The sequence below is a fragment of the Echinops telfairi genome, unplaced genomic scaffold (genome assembly GCF_000313985.2).
Source record: "Echinops telfairi isolate 266 unplaced genomic scaffold, ASM31398v2 ScPeMD7_7469;HRSCAF=8507_0, whole genome shotgun sequence".
Classification (NCBI taxonomy): Eukaryota; Metazoa; Chordata; class Mammalia; order Afrosoricida; family Tenrecidae; genus Echinops; species Echinops telfairi.
Genome location: NW_022111372.1, coordinates 87,841,252 through 87,869,109, shown reverse-complemented (window position 1 = coordinate 87,869,109; position 27,858 = coordinate 87,841,252). Strand labels below are relative to the sequence as shown.

At 37.8% G+C, this 27,858-nt stretch overlaps 1 protein-coding gene across 1 annotated transcript in view; it reads left to right on the top strand.

Annotated features, from left to right (window-relative positions):
• TCERG1 (transcription elongation regulator 1) overlaps nucleotides 1-27,364 on the top strand; it is a 59,421-nt gene extending 32,057 nt beyond the window's left edge. The window contains exons 10-22 of the mRNA XM_004697065.3: nucleotides 5,024-5,184; nucleotides 6,592-6,648; nucleotides 6,768-6,834; nucleotides 9,203-9,338; nucleotides 10,139-10,228; nucleotides 12,603-12,721; nucleotides 15,561-15,711; nucleotides 20,377-20,541; nucleotides 20,799-20,981; nucleotides 22,271-22,450; nucleotides 23,346-23,429; nucleotides 25,026-25,126; nucleotides 26,288-27,364. Coding sequence (XP_004697122.1) covers nucleotides 5,024-5,184; nucleotides 6,592-6,648; nucleotides 6,768-6,834; nucleotides 9,203-9,338; nucleotides 10,139-10,228; nucleotides 12,603-12,721; nucleotides 15,561-15,711; nucleotides 20,377-20,541; nucleotides 20,799-20,981; nucleotides 22,271-22,450; nucleotides 23,346-23,429; nucleotides 25,026-25,126; nucleotides 26,288-26,489 — 1,696 coding nt within the window. The 3' untranslated portion in view covers nucleotides 26,490-27,364. The remainder of the gene's footprint in view (nucleotides 1-5,023; nucleotides 5,185-6,591; nucleotides 6,649-6,767; nucleotides 6,835-9,202; nucleotides 9,339-10,138; nucleotides 10,229-12,602; nucleotides 12,722-15,560; nucleotides 15,712-20,376; nucleotides 20,542-20,798; nucleotides 20,982-22,270; nucleotides 22,451-23,345; nucleotides 23,430-25,025; nucleotides 25,127-26,287) is intronic.
• The last annotated feature ends 494 nt before the right edge of the window (nucleotides 27,365-27,858 follow it).

Genomic DNA, 27,858 nt, shown 5'->3' with positions numbered 1-27,858 from the left:
CAAAAACCGTGATAGAGTGAAGCCGAGGAAGTCGAAGCGCGAAGTGGCGAGGGTTCACTGTATGGCAGTAGAAAATCCCATCTTTTCCTCCCAAGGAATGACTGGTGGCTTTGAACTGCAGCTATTAAATTGTAGTCCTTTTCTCAAAGTCCGTGGGTTCACAGTATCTAACTTTATAGGCAGCCCACACTTCTCTTAATGTTAGGTAAATTTGCTTTCACTTTGAAGCATTTGAACCATCCCCTATTCATAAATTCTTTACCACAATCACCTTCACTTTCTGCATTTTCAACTTTTAAATAATTAAACAGGATTGGAGAGCCTCTTCTTGCACTTGCACTTTCTCCTGCAGAGTAGCTTTGAACTGTGGATTTGAACTGCCAATCTCGTGATTAGCAGCCAACACATAGCCTACAGTGCCACCAGGACTCTTTCTTTCTTGCACTAAAGTAAGCCTAAATAAGAGCCAGCTTACTTGCAAATTTTGACTTAAAGGGAGAATCCACTAGATGACACAGATATATTGAGTTACAAGATCCGGAAGATTCAAACAAACAAAAAAGATTATAAGCACAGTTGGTTGTAGCTTGCTCTGCTATATGTAAACTGTAGTTTTTCTTGTGTTTGACCAAATTTGGAAATGTTTCGGTTATGATGTCTTCAGATTTATTTTCTTTCCCAGTGCTTTTTCTATTCGTGTGGACCGATGACGTGTTAGGTATTTTGATACCATCACATACGTTGTGGAGGCTCTGTTCATTACTCTTGTTTCCTCTTCTTAAGATTAGATAACTTGATCTGTCTAGTAGTCACTGATTCTCTGTCATTTTGCTTTTAACCTTTCCAGTCAAATTTTATTTCCATTATTGTGGTTTTTATTTCTTAATTTTTTGCTAGATTCTGATTTTCATTTTAAATCATTTTATTGGGGGCACTTACAGCTCTTATACATTCCATACATCAGTTGTATCACACATATTTGTACCTATGTTGCCATCATCATTTCCAAAACATTTTCTACTTGAGCCCTTGATATAAGCTCCTCTTTTTTCCCCCATTCCTCCCCCACCCCCCACCCTGGTGAATCCTTGATCAACTATATATTACTATTATTATTTTGTATCTTACACTATCTGTTGTCTCCCTTCACCCACATTTCTGTTATTCGTCCCCTTTCGGGGGAGTGGGGCTGTATATCCAACCTTGTGATGGGTCCCCCTCCCCACCATCTTCCTACCCTCATGATATCACTACTCCCACTACTGTTCCTGAGGGGTTTATCTGTCCGGAATTCCATGTGTTGAGAGCTCTTATGTGTACCAATGTGTGTTCTCCGGTCTAGCCAGATTTGTAAGGTAGAACTGGGTCATGGTAGTGGGGGGTTGGAGGAAGCATTCAGGAACTAGAGGAATGATGTGTATTTCATCGGTGCTGTGTTGCACGTTGGTTGAATTATCCCATCCTTATAAGCTTTCTGTGGGGAGATACCTAATTGTTTACAGATGGGCTTTAGGTCTCCACTCCAAACCCCCTTGTTTGCATCAATATAGTTGGTTGTTTGGGATCTTTTGACACCTCATCCTGTCAATACCTCATGGTCACACAGGCTTATTTGCTTCTTCTATGTGGGCTTGTTGCTTCACTGTTGGATGTCTGCTTGTTTAACTTCAAGCCTTTAAGACCCCAGACGCTATATCTTTTGATAGCCTGGCACCATCTGCTCTCTTTACCATATTTGCTTATGCATCCATTTTGTCTTCAACGATCATGTTGGGGAGGTGAGTATCAAAGAGTGCCAGGTTATTAGAACAAACTGTTCTTTTGTTAAGGGAGGCCTTGAGTAGAGGTCCGAAGTCCGTCTGCTGTCTTAACACTTAGCATGTAAAGTTAAGTGTACATTGGCCTCTATCCCTTTCATTATAAATTAGTATATTTACATAAATACATGCCTATAGCTATACCTCTATAAATAGCTTTTGCCTATTTCTTACCTCTATTTCCTTTCACTTTCATCCTATCCCACTATCATGCTCACCCTCCATTTGGCTCTCAGTAATTCCTCTTGGATACATTGCAGTTGATTAAACACCACCAGGCATTATATACCCTCCTCATCATCAATTTTAGATCTCTTGTCACTGGGTTTTCTGGCTCCCCACTCTCCTGCCCTGCCTCATTCCCTCCCTGCCCCCACCAACGTGTCCCCTTCGGAACCACCACTTCCATTGGTTTCTCCCGGGGATTGTTTGTCCTGCCTGTCTTATATACATAGACATAGGGCAAAAGAAAAGCAAGAACAAAAACAAAAAGTAAAACAAAACAAGAAAAAAACCCTGATAGTTCCAGGTCGGTTTGCTGGCCCTTAAGTATGTTTTCTGATCAATTGTGATGAGGTGCTAAATAAGCCCTGTCCCCCAAGTCAAGTATATTTTCAGGATTCCTCCAGGACTTGATTAATCTGCTCCCCTCGCTGCCCTGTTGCACTCCCTTTGTGTTTCACCCTGCTGTGAATGGGGCAGACCGGTCACACTTTCCAGTGTCTCCAGTGCTATCCCCTGTAACGCTATGGGTCAATGAAGGAATGTCATGTCTCGTGGTAGGACTGGCCCTATGGTCCTCTTTGTGCATTGGCTGCCCTGAGTAGGGATGTTGTCCTTGGGACTTGGTGGGCCATGATGAATGAGGTTTTAGATCAGTGGTTCTCAACCTTCCTAATGCGGCGACCCTTTAATACAGTTCCTCCTGTTGTGGTGAGCCTAACATAAATTTATTTTTGTCGCTACTTCATAACTGTAATTTTGCTACTGTTATGAATCTGGCGACCCTGTGAAAGGGTCGTTCAACCCCCAAAGGGGTTGCGTCCCACAGGTTGAGAGCGCTGTTCTAGATAGATTTCCCTCTCTCTATCTCTTAGTTCGCTCTCGTGTGGCCTGGACAAACCTGCCTCTCTCCCCAGGCTAAATCTTCAGTGCTGTCCTCTGTATTGCCTTCTGGGGAGGGAGGTAAACATACCTCCGCTTGGACCCGGCCCCATCATACTCTGTTAGTTTGCTGCTCCATGCCAGTGTATTGCCAAGAGCTTTTCATTACATTTTTGTTTTGTTTTGTTTTCATTTCATGAAGCTTAGGTGATATAGTTAAATTTATGTTAATTTTAACATTAAAAGTCTTTGACTCATAATGTCAATCAGTATCTGGATCATTTGGGGCTTTGCATCTGTTAATTGGTTATCTAGTTTCTTTAGCAGCTTTAGCTGCTGCTTCTAGTACTATCATGCAACTGTATCTGTTTCTCCCTTTTTAAAAAAAAATCATTTTATTGGGGCTCGTACAACTCTTATCACAATCCCTACATACATCCATTTTGTGTCAATCACGTGTACATTTGTTGCCCTCATTCTCAAAACAAGGATCTACATATAACCTCCTCCCTGGGGGACGGACAACAGAAAAATGGGTGAAGGGAGACGTCGGACAGTGTAAGATATGACAAAATAATAATGAGGGTTCATGGGGCAGGGGAAATGCAGGGAGGAAGTGGAAAAAATGAGGAGCTGTTACTAAGGGTCACTCTCACTACTGGTCCTCAAGGGATCATCTGTCCTGGATTCCCTGTGTTTCCAGTTCCTATCTGTACCAGTGTACATCCTCTGTTCCAGCCAGATATGTAAGGTAGAATTGGGATCATGATAGTGGAGGGAGGAGGGAAGAGGAAGTATTTAAGAACTAGAGGAAAGTTGTATGTTTCATTGTTGCTACACTGCACCCTGACTGGCTTGTCTTCTCGCAACCCTTCTGTAAGGGGATGTACAGTTGCTCACAGATGGGCTTTGGGTCCCTACTTTGCACTCCTCCTCATTCACAATGATACGATTTTTTGTTCTTTGATGCCTGGTACCTGATCCTTTCGATACCTCATGATCACTCAGGCTGGTGTTCTTCTTCCATGTGGGCTTTGTTGCTTCTGAGCTAGATGGCCGCTTGATTACCTTCAAGCCTTTAAGACCAGATGCTCTAGCTTTTGATAGCTGGGCACCATCAGCTTTCTTCACCACATTTGCTTATGCACCCATTTGTCTTCAGTGATTGTGTCAGGAAGGTGAGCATAATGGAGTATCTGACTATTTCTATCCTCGGGAGAAAGCCAGGAGTGGGCAGAAGTGGGAAATACACTTCCTTGTAATCCCAGCACAGATTTCGACTGTTTTCCACCTTTTTGCCTGTTCTGTCACTTTCCCCACCGCTTTTGAAAATTCATATCTAATCCTCAGGTGGGATGTGTATGTGCTTGTAAGTATAAGCAATGAGCCTTAGAGGTACACTGTCATAGTGTAGCCAATACTTCTCGTTACTTTTTATACCACAAAGATGAGGCTTTTTACTTCTGTGAAAATTTTTACATTTTTGTAAGCCTACAGGGCCAATTCAATTCTGTCCTACAGGGTTGCTGTAAGATTTAACTTGATGGCAGTTAATTATTTGCATTTGAGTAAGGAATAAGTATTAGAACTGCTTAATATTATTTATTTCTGTTAAAATTGTTTGTGGTAGTTTAAAATTCAGCACTCCCAAGTTGACTGTGCCAAACTAACCTCATCTGAATTCTGATTTCATATTGTTTTGCTTTCCTCTATTGTGAGCTACTGTTTTGACCTTTAGCAAGCACTTTCTTCTACTCTAAAATATGTTTGATCCTTTTTGATTTTCTCGTGGCTTAGTGGGTTATACATTGGGTTGCTAACCAGTAGGCCTGTGGTTCAAACCCACTGGTCATTCCGTGGGAGCACAATGAAGCTTTCTGCATCCATAAACATGTACAACCTTAGAACCCCACAGGGACATTTCTACTCTGTCCTATAGGGTTAGTATGAGTCTGAATTGGCTCACTGGTGATGAGTTTTTGTTACAAATATCAGTAATAAGAATATGCCTTTCCTCACTGCTTTTTGGCAGAGTAACAATAAAGGATGTAGCTATAAATTATGTCCTATAACGTAAAACTGTATTTGGAATTGATCCCTAGGTGTGTTGTATGGACTGGAGATGAGCGTGTCTTCTTTTATAATCCCACCACTCGTCTTTCTATGTGGGACCGGCCTGATGATCTGATTGGAAGGGCAGATGTCGACAAAATTATTCAGGAACCCCCTCATAAAAAAGGAATGGAAGAAGGAAAGAAGCTGAGTAAGTCCTAAATGAGAAATTTTATCCTTTATTTTTAACTCTGATAGAAAATATGAGGGCTATTTAGGTTAACCTTTATATTTCGAGGAATATAAGCGGTTTGTGGTATTTCGGGTGCACTAGTAGGAATAAAAAATATACAGCACATTCTAAAAGTTTTCTTTTAGAAAATATATATTTGAAATTTTAGCTTCTTTTATCTAGATTTTCCATTCAGATATGTTAGTACTGTTGATGCTTGTTTGCTTGATGTTATTAGTAATATTCAGAACACTCTAAAGTAAGCTTTCACTGATGCTTGTGACTAGTCGCAGTCATACTTTTTAAATAATCAAAATTTGATGTCTTTTAATATTTTAGTAGTAAATTGTGGCATTGTCCAAGTAGTAAATATTAGAGAAGACAAACAGAAATTACTTGCTAAAAATATAGAGATAAGGAAACTTTGAAAAGAGATTTTTTAATTTAGCTCATTTTCAGATGCCCTTATATGCAACATTCCAATATATATACAACCACAAATATCGGCACATAATTTTGATTGCATCCTTATTTTAAATTTGACATATTCTTGACATGCTTGTGTTTTATAGAAACCTTTTTGGTGAATGAGTTATTTTTGATAAGTGATTTATTTAAGAAGCAAATCATATATGTCATTTATAATTGAGAAATTTTTATGGAATGTATATATGTGGTACTAACGTTTTCTGCTTACAAGTGATTCCCAAGTCAGTGAAACTTTGCCTTTCGGGTGCTGAAGGTTCTAGGCACCAGTTTTTCCCCTTCAGCAATACCTGTTTTATAGGTACGATATTAATAATATTTTATAATCATAGTATTAAATGATGCCAAGAACATAGTGTGATTTTGCTTTTTATAAGTGTCTTTAAGTATCTAGTCCATTTGTTTGATATAGATACAACAACATGTATTGCTAAAAAAACAAACAAAACCAAAACTCGGGCAATTGAATTGATTCTGACTCATGGCGAACTTATAGGACAAGATTGAACTGCCCCTGTGGGTTTCAAAGACTGTAACTCTGTACTAGAGTAGAAAGATTTGTCTTTCTTCCTTGGGATGACTGGTGGTTTCGAACTGCTGACCACTTTGGTTAGTAGCTCAATATGTCATCACTATGCTGCCAGGGCTTCTGGCACCATAAACCGTGAATCAAGAGAGTTTTATTTTATATTTTAGTAAATTTCAGGTTTGAGTAAGAAAAATTTCAAAATGACGTAAAAATGTCATGTAAATGTTGAGTAAATAGATGCTGTGTTTTGTTGAATGTTTTATAAATGTATGGGCTTTAAGGGATGGGTATTTTAAACACATTATATTATTTTTTAAAGGAGAGAATTACGGTGTTAAGTTTCTTAACAATATTTGAAATATTTTTGCCAGGGCATCCTACCCCAACAATGCTCTCCATCCAAAAATGGCAGTTTTCTATGAGTGCAAGTGAGTGAACTAATCAATAATTACAACTTCTTTTTAATACTAAGGCAAATGTTCTGATAGTATTAGCAGACAGGTTTTCGCTTAAGTATGATTATTGCCAATCTAACTTTATCCTACAGTTAAAGAAGAACAAGAATTAATGGAAGAAATGAATGAAGACGAACCTATTAAAGCAAAAAAGCGGAAGTAAGTAATACTTGCAGTTTGTGTAATGTAGGTAGATTTGGTTGATTAGATTATATTCAGTTCATTATTAGAAGAGATAGGTAATGTATATACTAGGAAATAGTCATACTATCTCACTTTTAGGGCTGACAAGATATTTAACATATAGTGGTTTGGAACATATATCTAGTGTCTCTTATTGCTACATTTGCAAAAATATATTGGTTATTCAAATACGTAGTATAAAGCCAAATGACATTTTAGGAATTATTTCAGAAAATCATTAGTTCTGAACTGGAAAAAAAAAACCTTCCTAACCACAGATACAGCCATCTCTGTTTTTATGTACTAATCTTGTCATTTACTTAGTGCTTGAATCCATGGTCATTACTGTTTGAGGGGTGAGGGTCGGGGAGAAGGGAATAATTCATGAGCTGAGAAAGGGACAGACAGCTCATTAGCTTGGCCAGTTTTCCAGAGTTGGGCAAAATGTGAATGTGACTTGTGCTTTTATTGTGGGACTTGGAAGGGTCAGGTTGGGAGGGTTACGCCTGGGAATGTAACCATTGTTTAGCAGCTAACATAAAAGTCTGAAGACGCGAACAACTGGTTGATCATAGTCCACCTGAAATAGACTGCTTGTGAATGCAGCCAAATTATGCCAAAGAAAAACAACATCTATAAAGAGAGTGGTTCCTTTTTTACCTTGGCAACAACATAAAAATACATATTTTAAGGAAAACCACTCGTAATTTAACATTATATTATAGCTGTTCTCATTTTTGCAATTGACTTTAGTTCTTGACCAAATACATAACTATTTTTATTAGTTGTAATAAAAGTGGTTTTGTGTTCTTCTTAAAAAACATAGTCCCATTGAGAATGACATTTGCTTGCTTAATTACTATAATTGTGTTCGTTCTGTTTATAAGTCTGGCTGTTCTTATTATGTTAAACTTTTAGGTTGTTTTTAATTGTTTGTTCTTGTAGACAACTTTGTAAGGTTTTTAACTGCTTTTATCAGGAGAATGTCAAAGAAGTCCTTTATGTGGATTGCCCGAGCTTCTCTCTTTAGGTACAAAGCTAAAAGCCTATTTTTCCTGGCTCAGTTTTTCTTTTATTTCTTTTATTCAGATAGATAGTGATAGTTTGTAATGTGACATTTTTATTTAGTGTAATTCTACAAAGCTTAATTGTTCTCATTAGTTATTATATTTGTGTATCTTTTAACTCTTTAAATAGTTCTTAAATTATTATAAGAGGAGTTATTGTTTGGCAAATTGCTTTTACCTGTTTGTTTTGTGCACATCATAGGTCACAGACTATCGCTAAGTTCCTGCAGGTCACGGATATATCTTCTGTTTCTTTTGATTCATTCTGTACCAGTTAATTCTCACGCATCATATTTGCGGGAGAGCCTTCATTCCGTTTAAATCACCTGGGCTGCTGGTTACCTCCACCTTCACTTGTTTATGTGGCATGCTTTGAATTTCCTGATTCCCCTGTTTGTGTAGGGAACATGAGCCAATTTTATTATACTTAGCAGTTCATATTTGCTAAGGAAGAGATCTGCTCAGATGCACCTGTTAATGAATTTCCTACTTTCTTTTTTGGATTATTCACATCTTCATAGTGCACAGTTTTTATATTTACAGTTTCACTTAATTACCACACAGCAACAGGGTTGCCTCTCAGCCCTAACTTGCATTTTTGGAAGAACAGTAAGTAGTGTAGACATTGACGAACAGTTCTGAAGCAATAACTACTCCTGGGCCCATGTTGTTTTCTGGGACTTGTCCTTCAACTTAAATCTCAGCCTATTACCCAGAAAGTGAGTAATTAAAATGTCATGTAGGTAAGGTATATCTCACATGACCAAGTGTGCAGGTATTTTATTTTTCAAAACAAATGATCAATTACTAAGACTCAACTGTATTAGATTTTTAAAACTGTGCATTTGTAATACAAAATCCTTCGGAATATACTGGATTTCCTTTTTCATTTCAAGAACAAAAATTCTGTTCTTTTTAATGATAACACGTAAGCATTTTATTATAATGTTAGATAAACTTTTTTTTTAAGTGTGATAGTTCACTTGATTAAATAGCTAGTGTTATTAGTAGACAGCATATTGAAGGTATTTCTCCCTAATTATAACTATTGCTTCAAGTTTTGCTACATTGTTATATTCATAACATTATTAGAAGCTCATAATTTCATTACAGTAATGAAAATGGCTTGTCTCCTTGTTAATTGGGACTTCAATATAGTTTGTGTCGAAAATATGCTGCTCAGTAGTGATTCTTAAAAGTTCTCTTGATTTATAAGATTTTAATAAGATGTATTAAGATTTTTATTAGTTGATGCCCTTTGTTTTATTTTTTTATAGGAGAGATGATAATAAAGACATTGATTCAGAGAAAGAAGCTGCCATGGAAGCTGAAATTAAAGCTGCCCGAGAAAGGGCCATTGTCCCTCTGGAGGCCCGAATGAAACAGTTCAAGGACATGCTGCTAGAGAGAGGGGTCAGAAAACAATCTTTGGGGGAGATATTTCTGTTTTGTATAAGTAATATAAATATGTCTTGCTAAAAGGTCAAATCTAAGGTTAGTGCTCATGTTTTAGGGGGGAAGACAAGGGAAGCCTTTCATTATTGTACTTTTTTTGAAACAGCATTTTCCTTGGCTAATTATACCATGCTTAACTAAATGCCATCTTACTATCCTTTTAAGTACAAATAACATTTAACATTTATTGGGTCATTAAATTTTGGTGAGTAATATAAGACGAGTTTTAACATTACAGAATGGCGGACTGCTTGGGATAGGTAAAGTATATAAGATTCTTCCTTTAATATCTTCAGAATGGCTTCTGGTTAAAGGAGAACTGGTATTGTAATTGTTAATAATGACGCTTAACTGAGTAAGGCTTTCTACTTTTTATTATGTGCACCCAATTCATTAAATAAGTAAAATCGTTCAATTTTAAATCACAAGATTGGCGCACGCATGGGAAATCAAATGCAGATCTTCAAGGCCTTTTCTGATGTACTGATTTTAAAATGTCACACAGTAGTGGTTATTTTAATGAGTAATTAAGTATGTGTTATTTCTATAAAATATAGAAATGTTCAGAGCCAATTAGTGTGGAAGTTTGCTGTTGCTAACCTCCCACTGCTTGTCATTTATTAGTGATGGAAACTTCAGTATGATTTTATTATGTCTCCTTTATAAACAGATGTCCTGTAGATTTCAAGTAAAATTATATGACCTTTATGTTTTTAAAGCAAACTTAATTATGCGGCATTACATTTTTTATTTTAAAGGTGTCTGCCTTTTCAACATGGGAGAAGGAGTTGCACAAGATAGTTTTTGATCCTCGGTACTTACTGCTCAATCCTAAAGAAAGAAAACAGGTAAAAGGGAAATAACACTATTTAAGACATGTCTGTATACATTACCAGGATGAGTTATAACTTGTAAGGATTAAATTGCCTGTTTTCCCCCTTCTTTCTGAAGACAACCCTTCAAATTGAGTCTCAGAACATCAACAGATTCGCTGCCCTTGAGTCAGTGCCGGCTTGTGGCAACCCTACAAGACAGAGTAGAAAACCTCATCTTTCTCAGAGTGGATGATGCCAGCACCCTGATACATAAAAACTAAACCATGGGGACTCCTCTGTAGACATTTGTCTCAGACACATTGCATTTTTTGTTCTTATGCCCTGTACACACTGAAGTTGTATCTAATAAGCTTTCAAAATTCATTGCAAACCTATTTTTTTTTTATTGGGCAAATCATGTAAACTTTGTGTAGAAAAAACACTGATGGCTAAAGTGGAGATTGTGGGAACCTAACAAAATCCTACCCACCATGTACGACCACCATTGAACAGTTTGGTCAGTAGCCTCTAGAGCAGTGGTTCTCAATCTTTCTAATGTCCCGACCCTTTAATACAGTTCCTCATGTTGTGGGAACCCCCCACAACCATAAAATTACTTTTGTTGCTACTTCATAACTGTAATTTTGCTACTGTTCTGAATTAGGCGACCCCTGTGAAAGGGTCATTGGACCCTCAAAGGGGTCACAACCCTCTAGAGCATTACTTGCCATTGGCAATATATATATTTGCCCTCAGGGTTGTCCTTAAATTTTTTTTACTTTTTCTGCTTTCCAGCTTTATTTTATAAACCTTGTAGGTGATTTTCTCGCGTTTTCTTTTGTTCATCAATTTGATGTTTTATTTCTGCTGTCTTCAAAGTTTGTAAGCATTACTTTTTAGTTTTTGAATATTTTTGTTTTATGGTTGCATTGTTCTCTAACTAATGAGGTTGTTTGGGACATTTTTTTCCTTTTAAGTTTGTTTTCTGCCATAGTCTTTGTTTACATTGGTTCTCTTTCTAGGCTTTATTTTTCATGTTGCAGGAATTTTCTGGTTGGAAGTGAGGCACTAGAATGCTGTCTGGGTCCTCTTGCATCTTTGAGTGGTCCCTCATGATTTATGGGGGCATTTTTTGTGTCAACTAGTGCTGGGATGACTCAATGGATAGAGGCAAGGATGCCACTAGAAGGCCAGCTGTGAACAGTAGTTTTCCTTCTTCCGGCACAGAATTATGAGATTGAGAAGCCCTGCTGTGTTAACTTTTTTTTTACCTCTCTTAGTATAAAACTTTATCTATGCAATTTGAATTTCATATGATAAGCATGCATTTTTCAATTTCTTGAACCATTTGGCTTTTTATTGTTTTGTTTTGCTTTGTCTTGTTTTTGTTCATATTATTATCTCTGCAGGTCTATCTAGATATGATAGACTGGATAAACAATCTGGAGGAGAAAACAATGGGACCGATGGTTCTGGGGGCACATGAGAGAAGGGGTGGTGGGGCAAAGGAAGTGGTGTTAAGAAACCCAGGGACAAAGGAACAAGTTATCCAAAATCAGTGGTGAGGGGTGTAAGAGGTCTGGTAGGGCTTGATCAAGGGTAATGTAAGAGGAGTTACTGAAACCCCAATGAAGACTGAGCATGATAGTGGGACAAGAGGAAAGTCAAAGGACATAGAGGAAAGAACTAGGAGGCAAAGGGCATTTATAGAGGTCTAAGTAAGTATCAACAAAAATAATGTAAAGGTTGGGAGGTCACCACAGCATGAGGAATTATATTAAAGGGTCTTGGCATTAGGAAGGTTGAGAATCACTGCTCTAGTAAAAAACAAAATTGGTTAATTTGTATTCTTTACTGCTGTTTAAGTTCAGCCTTGCCATATTGGTTACAGTGCCTGTTTGCTGATCAAATTCATGAGTTGCTGTTTCTTTTTCCTTTCCCATGTGAGTTAGTGGCTTAAAAGACATTCTTCAGCTGTCATTTAATTTGGGTTTGATGAAGATGAGAAATAGATGTGTACACTTGCTCACTTTATCTTTATTAAGTGGGAGAAAATAAGATGAGTGGTTATATTTTGGTAGAAATTATGTCTTATGGAAAACATAGTCAAAACATACATTACAGATTGTCATTGCTTTTTTATGGAAAAGGATTACTGAAGACTGATTTATCTCATATGTTTCTTAAATGGTTAATATTTTTAACAATAAGCATATATTCTGGAAATTTAAGAATTAAAATGAGAACTTGCCATAGGGTATCCATGTGTAATTGAGTTACCTTATAATTTTTTCCTAGTAGAATTTGGTAAAAATTGATTATTAATTTCAAAAGGCTTGTTTTATGGTTTAGTTAAAATGCCTATATGAATGACTAACTTGTCACACTGGTTTATTTCTTGTGGTAGGTGTTTGATCAGTATGTAAAGACCAGGGCAGAGGAAGAACGGAGAGAAAAGAAAAACAAAATAATGCAAGCCAAGGAAGATTTCAAAAAAATGATGGAAGAAGCAAAGTTTAATCCAAGGTATGTGGTTCATTATTACCAAATAACACCATGTATCCTTTCTCCTAGCAATAGAGCAACTAAATATAACTGATATCTGGACATTAAAAACCCCTTATTTATGTATATTCCTTCAGAGGAATCCATATACTTTATATAGAGTTATTCATTTTCAAGAAGGGCACCTTTATTTTAAATGCTTCCTTAATGTTTCCTTCTGTAGAAACTGGAACGATAGAAAAACTTGTCACTATCTTCTTAAAGTTTATATATAATAAGTTGAAGGAGAAGGAAAATTATTTTGATTGAGTTAAAGTGGTGAAAGAAGTTTCATTTCTGAATTTTGACTATGTCCAAATTAGGGTTTTGTCTAAAATTTTCAGTCAGTTATTGATATGTATTAAATACAAGTCTGGGTTGTGTGTCTAAAGCTCATGATAATAGCATAGATTATTAGACATTTTATGTGCCTATATGCACTTCATATGTATTATCTGATTTAACCCTCAGAACAACTGTGAGTGAGCTACTCATTTTTTACCTAGTGTCATCGTGAATTGCAGTGGACTCTGGCACCTAATGAACAGCATGATAGGGAAAGTAAAATACAGCAAATTACAAAGTCTTTCTACATGAAGCAGGAATTCCATCTTGGTTCCAGTATTGCCCAGTGAGAATTACTTCTCCTACAGTTAGTGTGGCAGTAGCAGTACTAGATTGGAGAATTTCCAAAATTAGAGGGTGGAATCATGGGATCCCTCGATTAAATGGTAATTTTTAAAAAGCTAATCTCATTTAATACTTTTGTTATTGAAGGTGGAAAAGAATGAGAAAGCAGATGTGGTATTTTTTGTGTTTGAATTATGAAGAGAAATCTGTTGTACAGATTTCAGAAAATAAAGCTAATTGGGTGTTTTTGATTATGAAGAAAGAAAAATTTAAAGGGGTAAACGAGGTTAAGAACCTCCAGGTGTCTTGGGATTTTTCTTAAGTCAGAAATGAGTTAATGGATCATATTGAGACTGGACTAGGTTATTTGTGAAAGATCTTTTTTGAGGGACTAAAGCCCCACTGCCCTGACTGATTCTGGTTCATAGTAACCTTAACTACAGAGTAGCACTGTTCATGGGATTTCTGAGGCTGTATATCTTTAGGGAAATAGATTGCATCTTTCTTTCCTGTTCGGTTAGCTACTCAACACTTAACCCCACCGTGTCACTAGGGCTCATTTGGGGGGAGCCGTTGAGGAAGTTTGACTATAGATTTGATAGTAGATATTAGGGAATTATTTCCTTGGGTATTATAATAGTTGAGGAAGACTGCTCCCCAGGAGATGTTTGTTGAAATTAAGATGAGATCTCATGATGTCTGCAACTAATTTTCAAAAGGTTCAGCAAAATGTATCTGTTAAAACCTTTGATGGTTTTGGAGTAATTGACCCTAAAGATTTTTTTCTTATATAGATCTGACTAAATAAGAGTATTCAATTTTTTTTTTTTTGGTTTTCTAAGAGTCTTCAATTTTACAATACCATACTGATGTTCTTTGGAGCAGATCGAATTGGAGTAGTCTGCACTATAGGGGCGCTATGAGCCGACTTGATGGAAGTGAATGTGGCATTTGGATACTATGTTAGTTTCTACAGAAAATAAAACCACCAGGCCATGAACTGGGAGTCTTAGTGCTTTGGACATTGTGGACATTGCTATATTGTTACATTTAACTTTTGCATACAAACTAGGAAGTATTATATATTGGGTAGTATAAAACCTCAAAACTAGGATGTGAGTGTGATTGTTTTTATTATTATTTTCACAGTATATATATTTTAAAATATGTTAACATTCTCTATCTGAAAAGCTCTAACATATCAAGTCATAGTGAATATCAAGTATTTTTAAGGAAGTAATTTAAAATACAGACTATATCACCAGCTGATGTTTGGCTTGGGGAGAAGACAGCTACCACAAAGCTCTTTATCAGAGTATTGAACTTTGTTCTGGGAGAGAATGACTTGAGTAAATGGAATTATTTAAGTTTTGTGCCTGTCTCTGCCTCTTTTAATGGGAATCAACTCATAGTCACTTTTACCCATCTCCTACCACTGCTGTTGGGTGTTGCAAATGGTTAAGTTTTCAATTACTAATTAATTGGTGGTTAAATCCACCCATAGGTACCCCAGAAGATAGGCCTTGACAGTCTGTTCCTAAAAGTTCACAGCCTTGAAAAATCTGAGGCAGTTCTGTTCCGTAAAATGGACTCGAGTGCAACTAACAACCCTCCTTCTGTCAGCCCTCCTCCCCGCCTCCTAAACAAGTTTTTCCTTCATAGCTGGAAATCAGAGCCAGCTTCATGTAAAACGAGGGAACGCTTATGGGCTCAGTCTTCAGAGGAGTCCGAGTGGTGCTGTGGGATAAGCAGTGGGCTCCTCCCCATAGGGCGTGATTCAGACGCACCAGCCGATGGGTCCACAGGAGAAAGATGAGACTGCTCCTTACAAACTTAGTCTTGGAAACTGTCAGGCATTTCCTCTGAGTTGGACTCTGTGCTAGCGCATGGCTTTGGTTTCACTCTCTTCAAGCACATACGTATTTTGCTCTCTTATTTCTTTCCTGTTGACAACAAATGCATATGTCCTCTGGATTAAATTTATTCACTTCCACCATAATACTCATAATGTGCAAATTTCTAACCACATTTTCATTTTACATAGTTCTTTCTCTAGCTTAGTGTTCACCGTGTTGAAAAATAGTGTGTCTGACGCATACTCTTAAAGGAAGAAATGATACTTTTCTACTACATGATTTTCTACCATTAGAAAGAGCTCCACCCAAGTGAGCACACTGCCATTTTGTTACAGAGCGACTTTTAGTGAGTTTGCAGCGAAGCATGCTAAAGATTCAAGATTCAAAGCAATTGAAAAGATGAAAGACCGAGAAGCCTTGTTTAATGAATATGTGGCAGCTGCACGGAAGAAAGAGAAAGAAGATTCGAAGACCAGAGGTGAGAAGGTAAGTAGTTTTATAGCATCAGTGATGTAACATGTGAGCTTGTGAACGTGGGAAAAGGGCTAAGCTGGTGCTGCTTGTCAAAGCTCACATATGGACATGAAGTAACGGGATTCATATTTATTGTTTGGCCTTTTAAGCTGGTTTTTACCATTACTCAGGTATATATTTTCTGTCACTTTATTTCAGTAGCTTCACTTAACTGTAGAGACTTGCACCAAATTTTATTAATACTAATTTTTAAAAGATGCCTGTTAAACCCTGGAATGTTAGGTCTGCCTGCTCAGAGGTAGTAACAAGATTTCAAAGTTTTTTTTTATAACTGGTAACATTAAAATTTCGAAGAGCTTCCTTATCTTTTTTTCCTTCAAAAGATAGCATTTAAGTTACTTTCTAATCTTTAAGCATAACTTACATATAAATTACTGCTATCAGAATTAAAGGTCGGCTATTAAAGATTAATGAATTTCAAATGTCATTTAATAGCAGTGTTGGGGGTGGAGTGCTCACCACTAGGGAGGCAGGCTGGTGGGGAGATGACACCAGTGGTGCATGAACCATCAAAACACACAGCTCTTCTCCTTCGTGCCCCTGTATGCTTTGTGAATGGAGAAAAGTCACCCCTAGGAGAGCATAATCATCCTGACATTTAAAGTTGCCTCTTATTCCAGAAAGTCACGTGTTACAAATTCTATTAAATGTTAGAGAGAAACCAATAAATACTCTTGTAGGAATGGCACCTCTGCTTTTATACAAGGAATGAGCTGAAATAATTTTTCCACAATTATTGTTAATGTTTATTTGGGGTAAAGTACACTTCTCAGAAGAAATTGGGTTCTATTTAAGTTTTTATATGTTGGAATAGAATCATTGATGGCACTGTTCTGTACTTTTGACTGAACAAAACCCCAAACTAAATGATGGCTCAATATTGTGTGATTGTTTTTAGGCAATTTAATGCACTTTTCTTTGCATTTGAAACTAACGTTCATGTTCTAAAACCATTGTTTTGGTGTTAACTTTTTTTTTTTTTTTTTACTTTTTACAAATTATTATTAAAAGATCATTTTATTAGGGGCTCTTAGAGCTCTTAAATCAACCCATACATCGATTGTATCAAGCATATTTGTACATATGTTGACATCATTATTTTCTAAACATTTACTTTCTATTGAGCCCTTAGTATCAGCTCCTCTTTTTCCCCTGCCTCCCCCCACCCTCGTGACCCCTTGATAAATTATAAATTGTTATTATTTTCAATATTTTACACCATCCACTGTTTCCCTTCCCCCATGGTTTCTGTTGTTCGCACCCTGGGGTGGTGGAGGGTGGTTATGTGTGGATCATTGCAATCAGTTCCCTCCTCTCCCCACCTTTCCCCTACCCTCCTGGTTATCAATACTCCCTTTCTTGTTCCTAGATTCTGTGTGTCCTGAGCTCTTAGCTCTTATTTCTTATCTGTACCTGTGCACATGCTCCAGTCTAGCCTGCAGTGAAAGGCAGGACTGGGGTCATGATAGTGGTGGGTGAGGAAGCCTCAAGGAACCAGAGGAATATTGTGTTTCATTGGTGCTACACTGTACCCTGGTTGACTCACCCTTTCCTTGTGACCCTTTTCTACGAGGGCATGTCCCATTGTCTACAGATGGGTTTTGGGTCTTCTGATGCTCGTCACCCGATCTGTTGACACCTCATGATTGCACAGGCTGGTGTGGTTCTTCCATGTGGACTTGTTGCTTCTTTGCTAGATGGCTGCTTGCTTAACTTCAAGCCTTTAAAACCCCAGATGCTATATCTTTTGATAGCCTGGCACCATCCTCTTTCATCACATTTACTTATGCAAATCTGAAACTATATGGTCAAATGTCTAAAATAACACCCCTCACTCCCCCCAAAAAAAAACAGTAAAATTATTTGTTTTACCAAATAAACTGCAATGTTTGTACGCTGATATGTAAGAAAATGTGTTGATAGCAATAAAGCTTGGCAACCTATGACCTACAATTTTCTCCCTAAACTGTGTTTTTCACATAAATATTTTAAATAGACGGGGAAAGAGATGAATGAGGAATTTATTTTTACATACTTTCTAGGCCTACTTCTTCTAACATTTAACCTTACATTATACTCCTATCATTGAAGATATTCAGCATAATCAGTTACTCAAAAAAGATTGTGATCCTACCAAGAACCTCCTCCCCACAGCAATTAAATATACTGCTTTCCCTCGTGACCTAGGGAATGAGAAAACAGGAATTGCACCAGTCTCCAAAAACAAATTAATCTTTCATTCCAGTCCATCACTAACCTCTACAACCTTGCGTCTCATATCAAATTTAAATGGAGACTGATACTGTTCCTGGCAATACTACTTTTTTTTAATTAATTAATTTTGTTTGTTTTAAAAATCATTTTATTTGGGGCTCATACTGCTCTTATCATAATCCATACATAGATCGATTGTGTCAAGCACATTTGTACATATGTTGCCATTATCATTTTCAAAGCATTTTCTTTCTACTTAAGCCCTTGGTGTCACCTCATTTTTTCCCCTCCCTCTTTCACCCTTCTTCCCCTCATGAACCTTTGTAAAGTCCTATTTAATTTTAACAAACAAAATTTCTGACAATTTATAAGCCTGAACTTAAAAATAAATGCAGCTCAATGCAAATTTATTATTTCCTTGAAAACATGACAGTTCTGAGATGAGAAGCAGCAAACTTAAAAATCATGCGTGTGTGTGCACACAAATTTGAGTTATTTCTCTGAAGAATATGCTTTATCTTGAGTTTGGCAGATTTTTTTTTTAATCATTTTATTAGGGTCTCATATAACTATCACAATCCATACATACATCAATTGTGTAAGCACATTTGTACACTCATTGCCCTCATCATTCTCAAAACATTTGCTCTCCACCTAATCCCCTGGCATCAGCTCCTCATTTTTTCCCCTCCCTCCCTATTCCCCCTCCCTCATGAACCCTTGATAATTTATAGATTATTATTTTGTCATATTTTGTCCTGTCCGACATCTCCCCTCACCCACTCTTCTGTTGTCGTCCCCCAGGGAGGAGGTCACATGTAGATCCTTGTAATCGGTTCCCCCTTTCTAACCCACTCTCCCAGTATCGCCACTCACACCACTGGTCCTGAAGGGATCATCTGCCCTGGATTCCCTGTGTTTCCAGTTCCTATCTGTACCAGTGTACATCCTCTGGTCTAGCCAGACCTGCAAGCTAGAATTGGGATCATGATAGTGATAGGAGGTCGCATTTAGGAACTAGAGGAAAGTTGTATGTTTCATCATTGCTTTTTCGTACCCTGACTGGCTTGTCTTCCTCCCCTACACCCTTCTGTAAGGGGATGTCCAGTGGCCTACAAATGGGCTTTGGGTCTCCACTCCGCACTCTTACACACCACCCCCTCACCCCCACCCCCCATCATTCACTATGATGGGATTTTTTGTTTTGATGATACCTGATCCCTTCAACACCTCGTGATCGCACAGGCTGGTGTGTCTCTTCCATATGGGCTTTGTTGCTTCTCAGCCAGATGGCCGCTTGTTTACCTTCCAGGAGTTTGGCAAATTTTCAATGAGAGCCTATATGCTTGCTTGTTTTTAGATATATATTTTTTGGTAGTTCTCACACCTTTATTCATGGCTCTTTGGTATCTCTTTGAATTGTTTCCCTACAATAGCCTTTTTTAAAAAAAAATCATTTTATTGGGGGCTCGTACAATTCATCACAATCCATACATAACACCCATTGTCAAGCACATTTGTGCGTTTGTTGCCATGATTTTCAAAACATTTTCTTTCTACTTGAACCCTTGGTATCTGCTTCTCATTTTCCCCCTCGATCCCCCACCCTCACTCTCCCTCATGAGCCCTTGATAATTTATTTATAAATTATTATTATTTTTTCATTTCTTACACTGGCTGATGTCTCCCTTCACCCACTTTTTTGTTGTCCATCCCCCTTAGGATGGGATTATAGGTAGATCATTGTGATTGGTTCCCCCTATCTCCCCACACCTTCCCCTTAGCCTCCTGGTATGGCTACTCTCAATATTGGTTCCGGTGGGGTTTATCTGTCCTGGATTCCCTGTGTTTCCACCTCTTATCTGTACCTGTGTACATGCTCTGATCTAGCCAGATTTGTAAGGTAGAATTGGGATCATGATAGTGGGGCGGGGAAAGCATTAAGGAACTAGAGCAGTGGTTCTCAACTTAGGGGTCGCCTGATTCATAACAGTAGCAAAATTACAGTTATGAAGTAGCAACGAAAGTAATTTTATGGTTGGGGAGGGGGGTCACCACAACATGAGGAACTCTATTAAAGGGTCACGGCATTAGGAAGGTTGAGAACCACTGAACGAGAGGAAAGTTGTATGTTTCATTGGTGCTATACTGCATGTTGACTGGCTCGTCTCTTCCTTGTGACCTTTCTGTAAGGGATGTCCAATTGTCAACAGATGGGCTTTGGGTCTTGACTCACTCACTTCCCCTCCCCTTAATAAAAAAATTCTCTTGCTCAAACTGACTTCATTCTAAAGTGCATTGAAAAGTTGCGTTCTTTAATGTAGGTGGTTCTCCTCATCCCCTTGGAATTTCTCATGACACATTATTTCCTTCCCACTCCACTACCTGTCAAAAAATATATAGATTAAATCGGACTTCTTCGAACTGTTATCGAATCATCATTTGGACAGTCAGTCTCGATGGAGCAAAGTAAAAGACAAAGTGGAGAGTGACCCGCGTTACAAAGCAGTGGATAGTTCTTCCATGAGAGAAGACCTTTTCAAGCAGTATATTGAAAAAATAGCCAAGGTAACCATTTGTTTTTACTCCGATTATAGCTATGAAATCATAAAAATCCTTAATTGTGTTACAAGGGATTTTGTTGTTGTTTGAAGTTTTTCTTGTTGACATTTCCTGTTAAGCCCTAACTGTTGATGTGGAGGTAAGGTACCGTGTGGGTTGTTTTTGGTAAAATCAGATTTCAAATTTTTTATTCGGCTAGCTATTTTGTAAAGTGGTTATTTTGATGGTGTTGGTAAAAAGGATATGTAATTTTACTTTTACAGAATTTAGATTCCGAGAAAGAGAAAGAGCTTGAAAGGCAAGCCCGCATTGAGGCAAGCCTTCGAGAACGAGAAAGGGAGGTCCAAAAAGCTCGTTCAGAACAAACAAAAGAAATAGATCGAGAGAGAGAGCAACATAAAAGAGAAGAAGCGATTCAGAACTTCAAGGCACTTCTGTCTGACATGGTGAATATTAATCTTTGACTTTGTTTCTTTAAAGTGCTAGATAATAGAAATCCATTTTGAACATTTTTATGTTCTCTAAGTTAACTATGAGATATTCCTTAAAAGGCATTATAAAATGGGATACTTGATGTCAGCAAGTAGGAATAGCCCTTATTTAGCTTATTCAGAATGTAGGTGTTCTGCACATATGAAAATTCGAAATCTTCTGTGTCAAACTTTTTAATGTTTTTTCCCCCCATGGAAATCATCTTAAACACACTGACCTGGCATTAAGCAAATGTGCTTAAGAGGGGTACACCCCCCCCCCCAAACAAACAAACAAAGACAGAAAAAAGCTCCGCTGCTTGACAACAAAAAAAGCTCTGATTTGTGGCAGATGGGACTATTTTGCCACCACGCAGCCATCTCACTGTGCCAGTTTTTGGCAAAAAGCAGCTTGCCTCTTTTGCCCCATGCACCTGACTCACATTCCTTTGGTCCATGCAACTTCTTTTTGTCTCTGATTGAAGAAGTACCTGAAAGGATAGTGATTTGTCAATGTAGAAAAGGTGACGGGAAAAACACGAGGCAGGTGCTGTCAGCCATCCAGAGATGAGTTTGAAAAATGTTTCCAAGAATGAAATCACAGAATTGACAAATGTATTGGGTGTAATGGGGAGTATTTTGATAGGTTGCTTTGTAAAAAAACTTAAATACATAGCTTTGCGGGAGGGGGGGAGGGATTTTTGGGGTTTTGTGGGATACCCCTTTGTAATGCAACCCTCGATGATTAAGGGTCACCGTTGTGATGATCTGTTATTAGTGAGGAGATGGTATGAGATGTAGGACTGGTGATGTACTGATCCCAGGAGATACTCTGAAAGTAACTTGAAAATCGTTTCACATTACCCCTCAGGGTCGTGAGTTATGTAGGGTTTTTGCCCCTGCGTTCAATGCCCCAAGATTGCTGTGCTGCACTACTCTGTTGCTTCTTCCCTTTTCCTGTCACAATCTTTTTTCGTCTGCATTGATTCTTTCTTAATTCTGCCTCCTCTCTGCTTCTTTCTGTTCTATTTCCTTTTCTCTCTGGGCAATTGTAGAAATATACCAATTTCTCTCATTGTCTTAGTTATATCTCAAATTTATTCTCCCATTGCAGCCACAGAAATCTTTGTTAAAAAATGTGGACTTGTCAACTTCCTTCTACTCAATAGCAAATTCTTCTTTGACCGACCCTTCTTACCTTATCCTTTAATGTTTAACTGAAAAGATACATCTTTCTGGTAATATATATGCTCATTTGATTTTAGGTACGTTCTTCCGATGTGTCATGGTCTGATACTAGGAGGACTCTCCGAAAAGATCACCGCTGGGAATCTGGATCCTTATTGGAAAGAGAGGAGAAAGAGAAGCTCTTTAATGAACACATTGAAGCACTCACCAAAAAGAAGAGGGAGCACTTTAGGCAACTTCTGGATGAAACTTCTGCGGTAAAAATCTTCTTTGTCCCATTTTAATCTAAGACAGTCTTCATTAATTTTGAACAGTAAAACATTCGGATTCCTTTTAGTGTGTGGTCTGTAAGATCAGAGAGTCGTGGTGGTTTGGTGATTAAAACACTTCACTGCTAACTAACTGAAATGTTGGCGGTTTGAATCTACCAGCCAGGCCGTGGGAGGAAAACAAGTCAGTCTGCTTCTGTAAAGATGTACAGCCTTGGGGGCCAGTTCTCTACTGTCCTGTGGGGTCATATGAATCAGAATCAACTTGACAGCAGTGGGTTGGGTTGGTTTTTTGGTCTCTAGATTCATTACTGAGATTCCCAGGGTTTAATGTCCCTTGCTTCTGATTTTTTTTTTCCTTAAGTAAAATGTTGATGCCATTCTTACCTATTTAGGAATTGCTTTTTTTCTATTTTCCGATTCCGCTCTGTTCCTTTTGTAATTAAAAAATGTCTCTTATTGTGTGTGATCAGTGATTTTCCTCCTGATGAGAGTTGTAGTTTACACTGCCGTCAGTTGGTACTGTGGCCCCCTTCTTTGGCAATTTGTTCACTTTGTTATTCGGGTTTTGTGCCTACTTATCTGCTCTCTTTTTGGTGATGGTTTCTTCAGAAGTTATGATGTTTGCCCATGTAAATACAGGGTTTGCAAGTGATTGTCTTAGGCCACCTTGAAAGTATGGCCATGAAAATAACTCTTGTGGCAAGCCAACAAAAAGAAATTGCATTAAAGCTGCTCCCTGTCCCTAACTAGTCCAGTTACGCTTGGGCATTACAAGAGACCGCAGGTCAGTGTGTAATATTCTGTACCATATGTGCTCCAGTTTGACCCCCCAATAACAGTGAGTTATATTTATCTTTCTTATTACATTGTCTTCTCCAAGATTACCTTAACATCTACGTGGAAAGAAGTAAAAAAAATCATTAAAGAAGATCCTCGGTGTATTAAATTCTCCTCCAGTGACAGGGTAAGAAACTTTTGTGTCTGTGATTTACTGTCAGTTTATAAATATTAATTGGGTGCTTCTATCTTCACCAAAATGAAATTAGGTTTTTAAAGCAATTGCTTTTGAGTGTATCAGAAATGAGTACAGATTCTAAGTTCTTAAGAAATGTGTGAAAGAGACAGCACAATGCAAAGTAAAAAAAAAATTCATCTTTGAGGTTAAGCTTATGTTTTGGAATCTAAGAGAGATAATGAAGCTATAACTTCCTGGGAGTCACAAACAATTAAGCATGCTGCTGTTAACCAGAAGGTTGCCAGGTTTGCCTCAGAGCACAGGGAAAGGCTTTGGAAAGGCTTAACACTTCTGTGGAGTGGTTCTGCTTTGCACACCTGGGATCATCAGGAGCGGAATTGAACTCATTGACAATTGGTAGCACAGCCCGGCTCCACTCTTCAGGCATACTTAGGTCAGCATTTGATGCCAGGCTGTCGGGCCTGACTCTAAAACCACACGAACAGACACTGCAAGCTGATGCCTCATTCATGTCTGTTCCAGAGATTTTAGCATGGGAAACAGACTCACCCAGGGTCTGAGTAATGAATGATACCAAGGAAAGTATTGTTTAGTATATTTCTTTTAATCCACTGGCCTTTCATTTGTTCTCCCTTCCCATTCTTCTCTCTTCTCTCCCCCCCCCCCCCCCCCCCCCCCTTCCCGGTTAATAGCTCTAGATTTAGAGTCTAAAAGCCTATACTCTTCTCACGATTGGGACATTCAGGCTAGTGAGAGTGCCTAGCCTAGTAAGAGTGGCAGACTGAGAGGTGAGATCCAAGTCTCACATTCTAACTTTTCTGAGTATTGATATTACCTGTCTTAACCCAAATAATTTATAGCTCTTATAGAAAGCCAATGGCCTGTATAATGGATTTAAGTTTTGAGTGTTATAGTTGGTGTATCTATAAATTATACCACATTGCCATCTTTGTAAGTAGCTCCAGTGGCACAATAGTTAAGTACTAGCCTGCTAACCAAAAGGTTATTGGTTTGATACCACCTAGGGACTCCAAGGGAGAACGACCTGGTGATCTGCTTTGAAAACTACATCCTACAAAACTATGGGGCAGTTCTACTCTGTCACACGGGGTCACTTTGAGTCAAAAATTCTACAGCACATCACCTAGCAACACTTAACCTGTAATTTTCTTTTTAAGTGTTTGCCTTGAGGTTAGGAATATTAAAGGAGATGAAAGTTTGAGCTGCTAATAATACATTAAATGGAGTCCTAGTGGCACAGAGCTTGGCTTATCTATAACTTGAAATCAGCAGTTTAAGCCTACCAGCCTCTCAGGAGGAGAAAGATGTGGCAATCTGCTCCAACGACTGTGGTCTTAGATACCTTCAAGGGGGCAGTTATACTAAGAATCTGCAGAAGCACAGCAATACTTGTGCTTCCATTCATTATATGGTTTCTCATTGCTTTTTCCTTTTTTCCTTAAAATTTTTTCTTATTTATGTTTTGCTTTATTACATGATTTATAAACTACTTGCTTAATAGATAATTGATGTGAATTTTGGAACTGTTGGATCTTCCTCCCTAACTGTACTGCCTTTTTGCAGAAAAAACAAAGAGAATTTGAAGAATATATCAGAGACAAATATATTACCGCCAAGGCTGACTTCAGGACACTTTTGAAAGAGACCAAATTTATAACCTATAGGTATGTGTGACGAAATGGCTCATCTTGGCAGTCCATTGTCTTTGCTAGTCCTTACTCTAATGGTCGAAACCTACTTTGCATTCACACACATGTTGACATGATTAATTTTTAGGCATAAGAAGAAGCCAGCTACACCTCATAACTGTCTTACCTTTTTTTTTCCCTCTTGCTTTTTTAAGAAAGGGCCCAGATGTCAATTCTCATTTTGTGTTACCCACCCATCCAAATTTTTAAACACACCTTTGTTTTTACTTCACTGCTTTTTTTAGGAGTACCCTCAAGTATATAAGAATTGTGTTTCATGAAGACTTTAAAATCCTTCACTATCAAATTTTCTTTGCCTTCTCTGATGGCTGACTACTCAATGTGGCTGAAACATTCTGAGCTTGAAATTATTTATTTAAGCTCAGCAAAAAACATTTTTTAGGGGAAATCAGTTTGCTGGATAAATTCAAATTAAAATTTTTAATAATCAAATGAATCTTAAGATTGCTCTGTAGCATATCCAGTTGTTTCCTCCCCAACTAATTATCAGGAAAACAATTTTACATTGCTTACCAATCCTTATGCAGGAAACCATTTGTGTTTCGTGCTACAGCTCTTCTTCTTTCAAAGAAAACCTAGAAGCATCTTAATGAATGGTATGTGCACGGGAGGATAGAGAGTGCTGAGGGTGTGGTTTTTAGGTATTTTGTCATTTGGATTTTTGGTCAGGATCCTTAATGTTTTGCATCAGCGTGGGCTTTTAAATTAGATGTGAAGTAAGACTTCTTTCTACATTTTTGTAGTTAATTTAGTGAAAGATGTGAAAGTGAAAGCTTGTGAGAGATGCTGGGATTGGCAGCCCTGCAGAATGAAGTCCTCTGTTCATCCACAGAACAGGTACAGCACGGGCAAGATTCACCCACCCGCCCTCAGCCCTGATCTGGAGGGAGCACCAGTAGGGGTGGGAGGGTAATTCAGCTTCTGAGGCCCTTTCACTCCCTGGAGTCTTTGCTGAGGTGACTTACAAAGGTGATCACTGCAGTGACATTTTTCCTAAAATAAAAAAATAAAAAAAGTGGAAACACAATTAGGAACTAGATGGACATTTCCAGCTCATTTCTGAAAAGACCGCTGAACAGCAGTCAGTAATTCTAGCTTTCCTTTCTCTGATTTCAGATCTAAAAAGCTAATTCAAGAATCTGATCAGCACCTGAAAGATGTAGAAAAAATTTTGCAAAATGACAAACGGTATCTAGTGCTGGACTGTGTGCCAGAAGAGAGGCGCAAACTGATTGTGGCATATGTTGATGACCTGGATCGCCGGGGTCCACCCCCACCCCCCACAGCCTCAGAGCCCACAAGACGATCAACAAAATAGTTCTGAATACTCTTCCCCAGGGGTATCTATCAATTTACAGCGCTTGCATGAACCAATTTTCAGACTTTTACATATATGTACATTAGTCAACCTATTGCAAAACCATCTGACGAACAGAAGGAGAAGCATTTGTGAACAGTGTCTGAATGGAGAACACTTTGGAAATATTTATGCTTTTCTTTGTGTGGCATGACTGACATACATACTCAAACATAGGCTGTCTAGTAAATTTAAACTCTTGAAGCTAAAAATCAAACTTCTATGAGGTGTGGAGGTCAGTGACTTGGTGACGTTCTTCCTAGCAGTGTTAACACATGCAAAATGTAAAAAAAGCATTTATGGTTTGAACTTGAAGGATACAGATACCACAGACTCCCAAGAAAACCTAAGTTTGGGTTTGTTTGTGTGTTTTTTTTAATTTGTTTTTTTGTTTTTGTTTTTTAAAGCGGGTAAAAGGGAAAACACTGAAAATTGAATTCTTCCAGGGGCTAAGATGATTATAATGAACATGCTTTTACCTTTGTCTCTACCGAACTGTTAAGTTTGTTTGTTCACTTATGTGCTCCCTTCTGAATGACAGGCCAAATCTTGTTTAGATTAAGAGAAGAATTGTTTAGTAATTTCTTCTCAGGTATTGAACCACAGTCAATTAACAGGTTGGCCAGAATAGGACTGCTGGTTAAACACATTTTATTCACCATTAAGTGATCTTTATGAATATTCTGGAGTAGACATACAATAAATTACCTTTCTGGTTCCCTGTAAACTATATTCCTGTTTAAATGTTAAACTTTTGTTCCTACAGTTTAAATTTAAGATGTTTGAATGTTCAGTTTTATGTATTTGAACTACAATAAACCAACTCTTTTTCTATATGTCGATTGTATATGATTGCTGTTAAATAAGTTAAAGGCTTATTTACTTAAAACCTATTCCTAAAAGAAGTAGCAAATGCTATTTGGCATAAAGGATGTTGGTTTTAAATAGTGAATAACTGCAGTTTTAAAGGCTTGGATATAGTAATAAATTATTTGCATTAAAGGGAAGGAATTTGTAAAGAAACACTTGGCGCGCATTCTCTTAGCAGGTTATCATTGCTTCATAGCTAGAACATGCTGATGTTTTTGTTTTTGCTGTTTTCTTGGATTTGTCATTTATCTTGATAGTGATGCTTTGTGCCTGTTGGCATCTTTTTCATGTGCTGTGCACAGTGCATATCACGCTGTGAAACCTGGCTAGGAAGCTTTACCTCCCACTTAAAAAAGATTCCTCTATTTTATCCCTTCATAGTGCTGCGTAAATAAAATATTTAAAGAAAATGTTATATGTTAACAGAATTTCGTTTTCCCTGTTATGTGACACCTGCCAT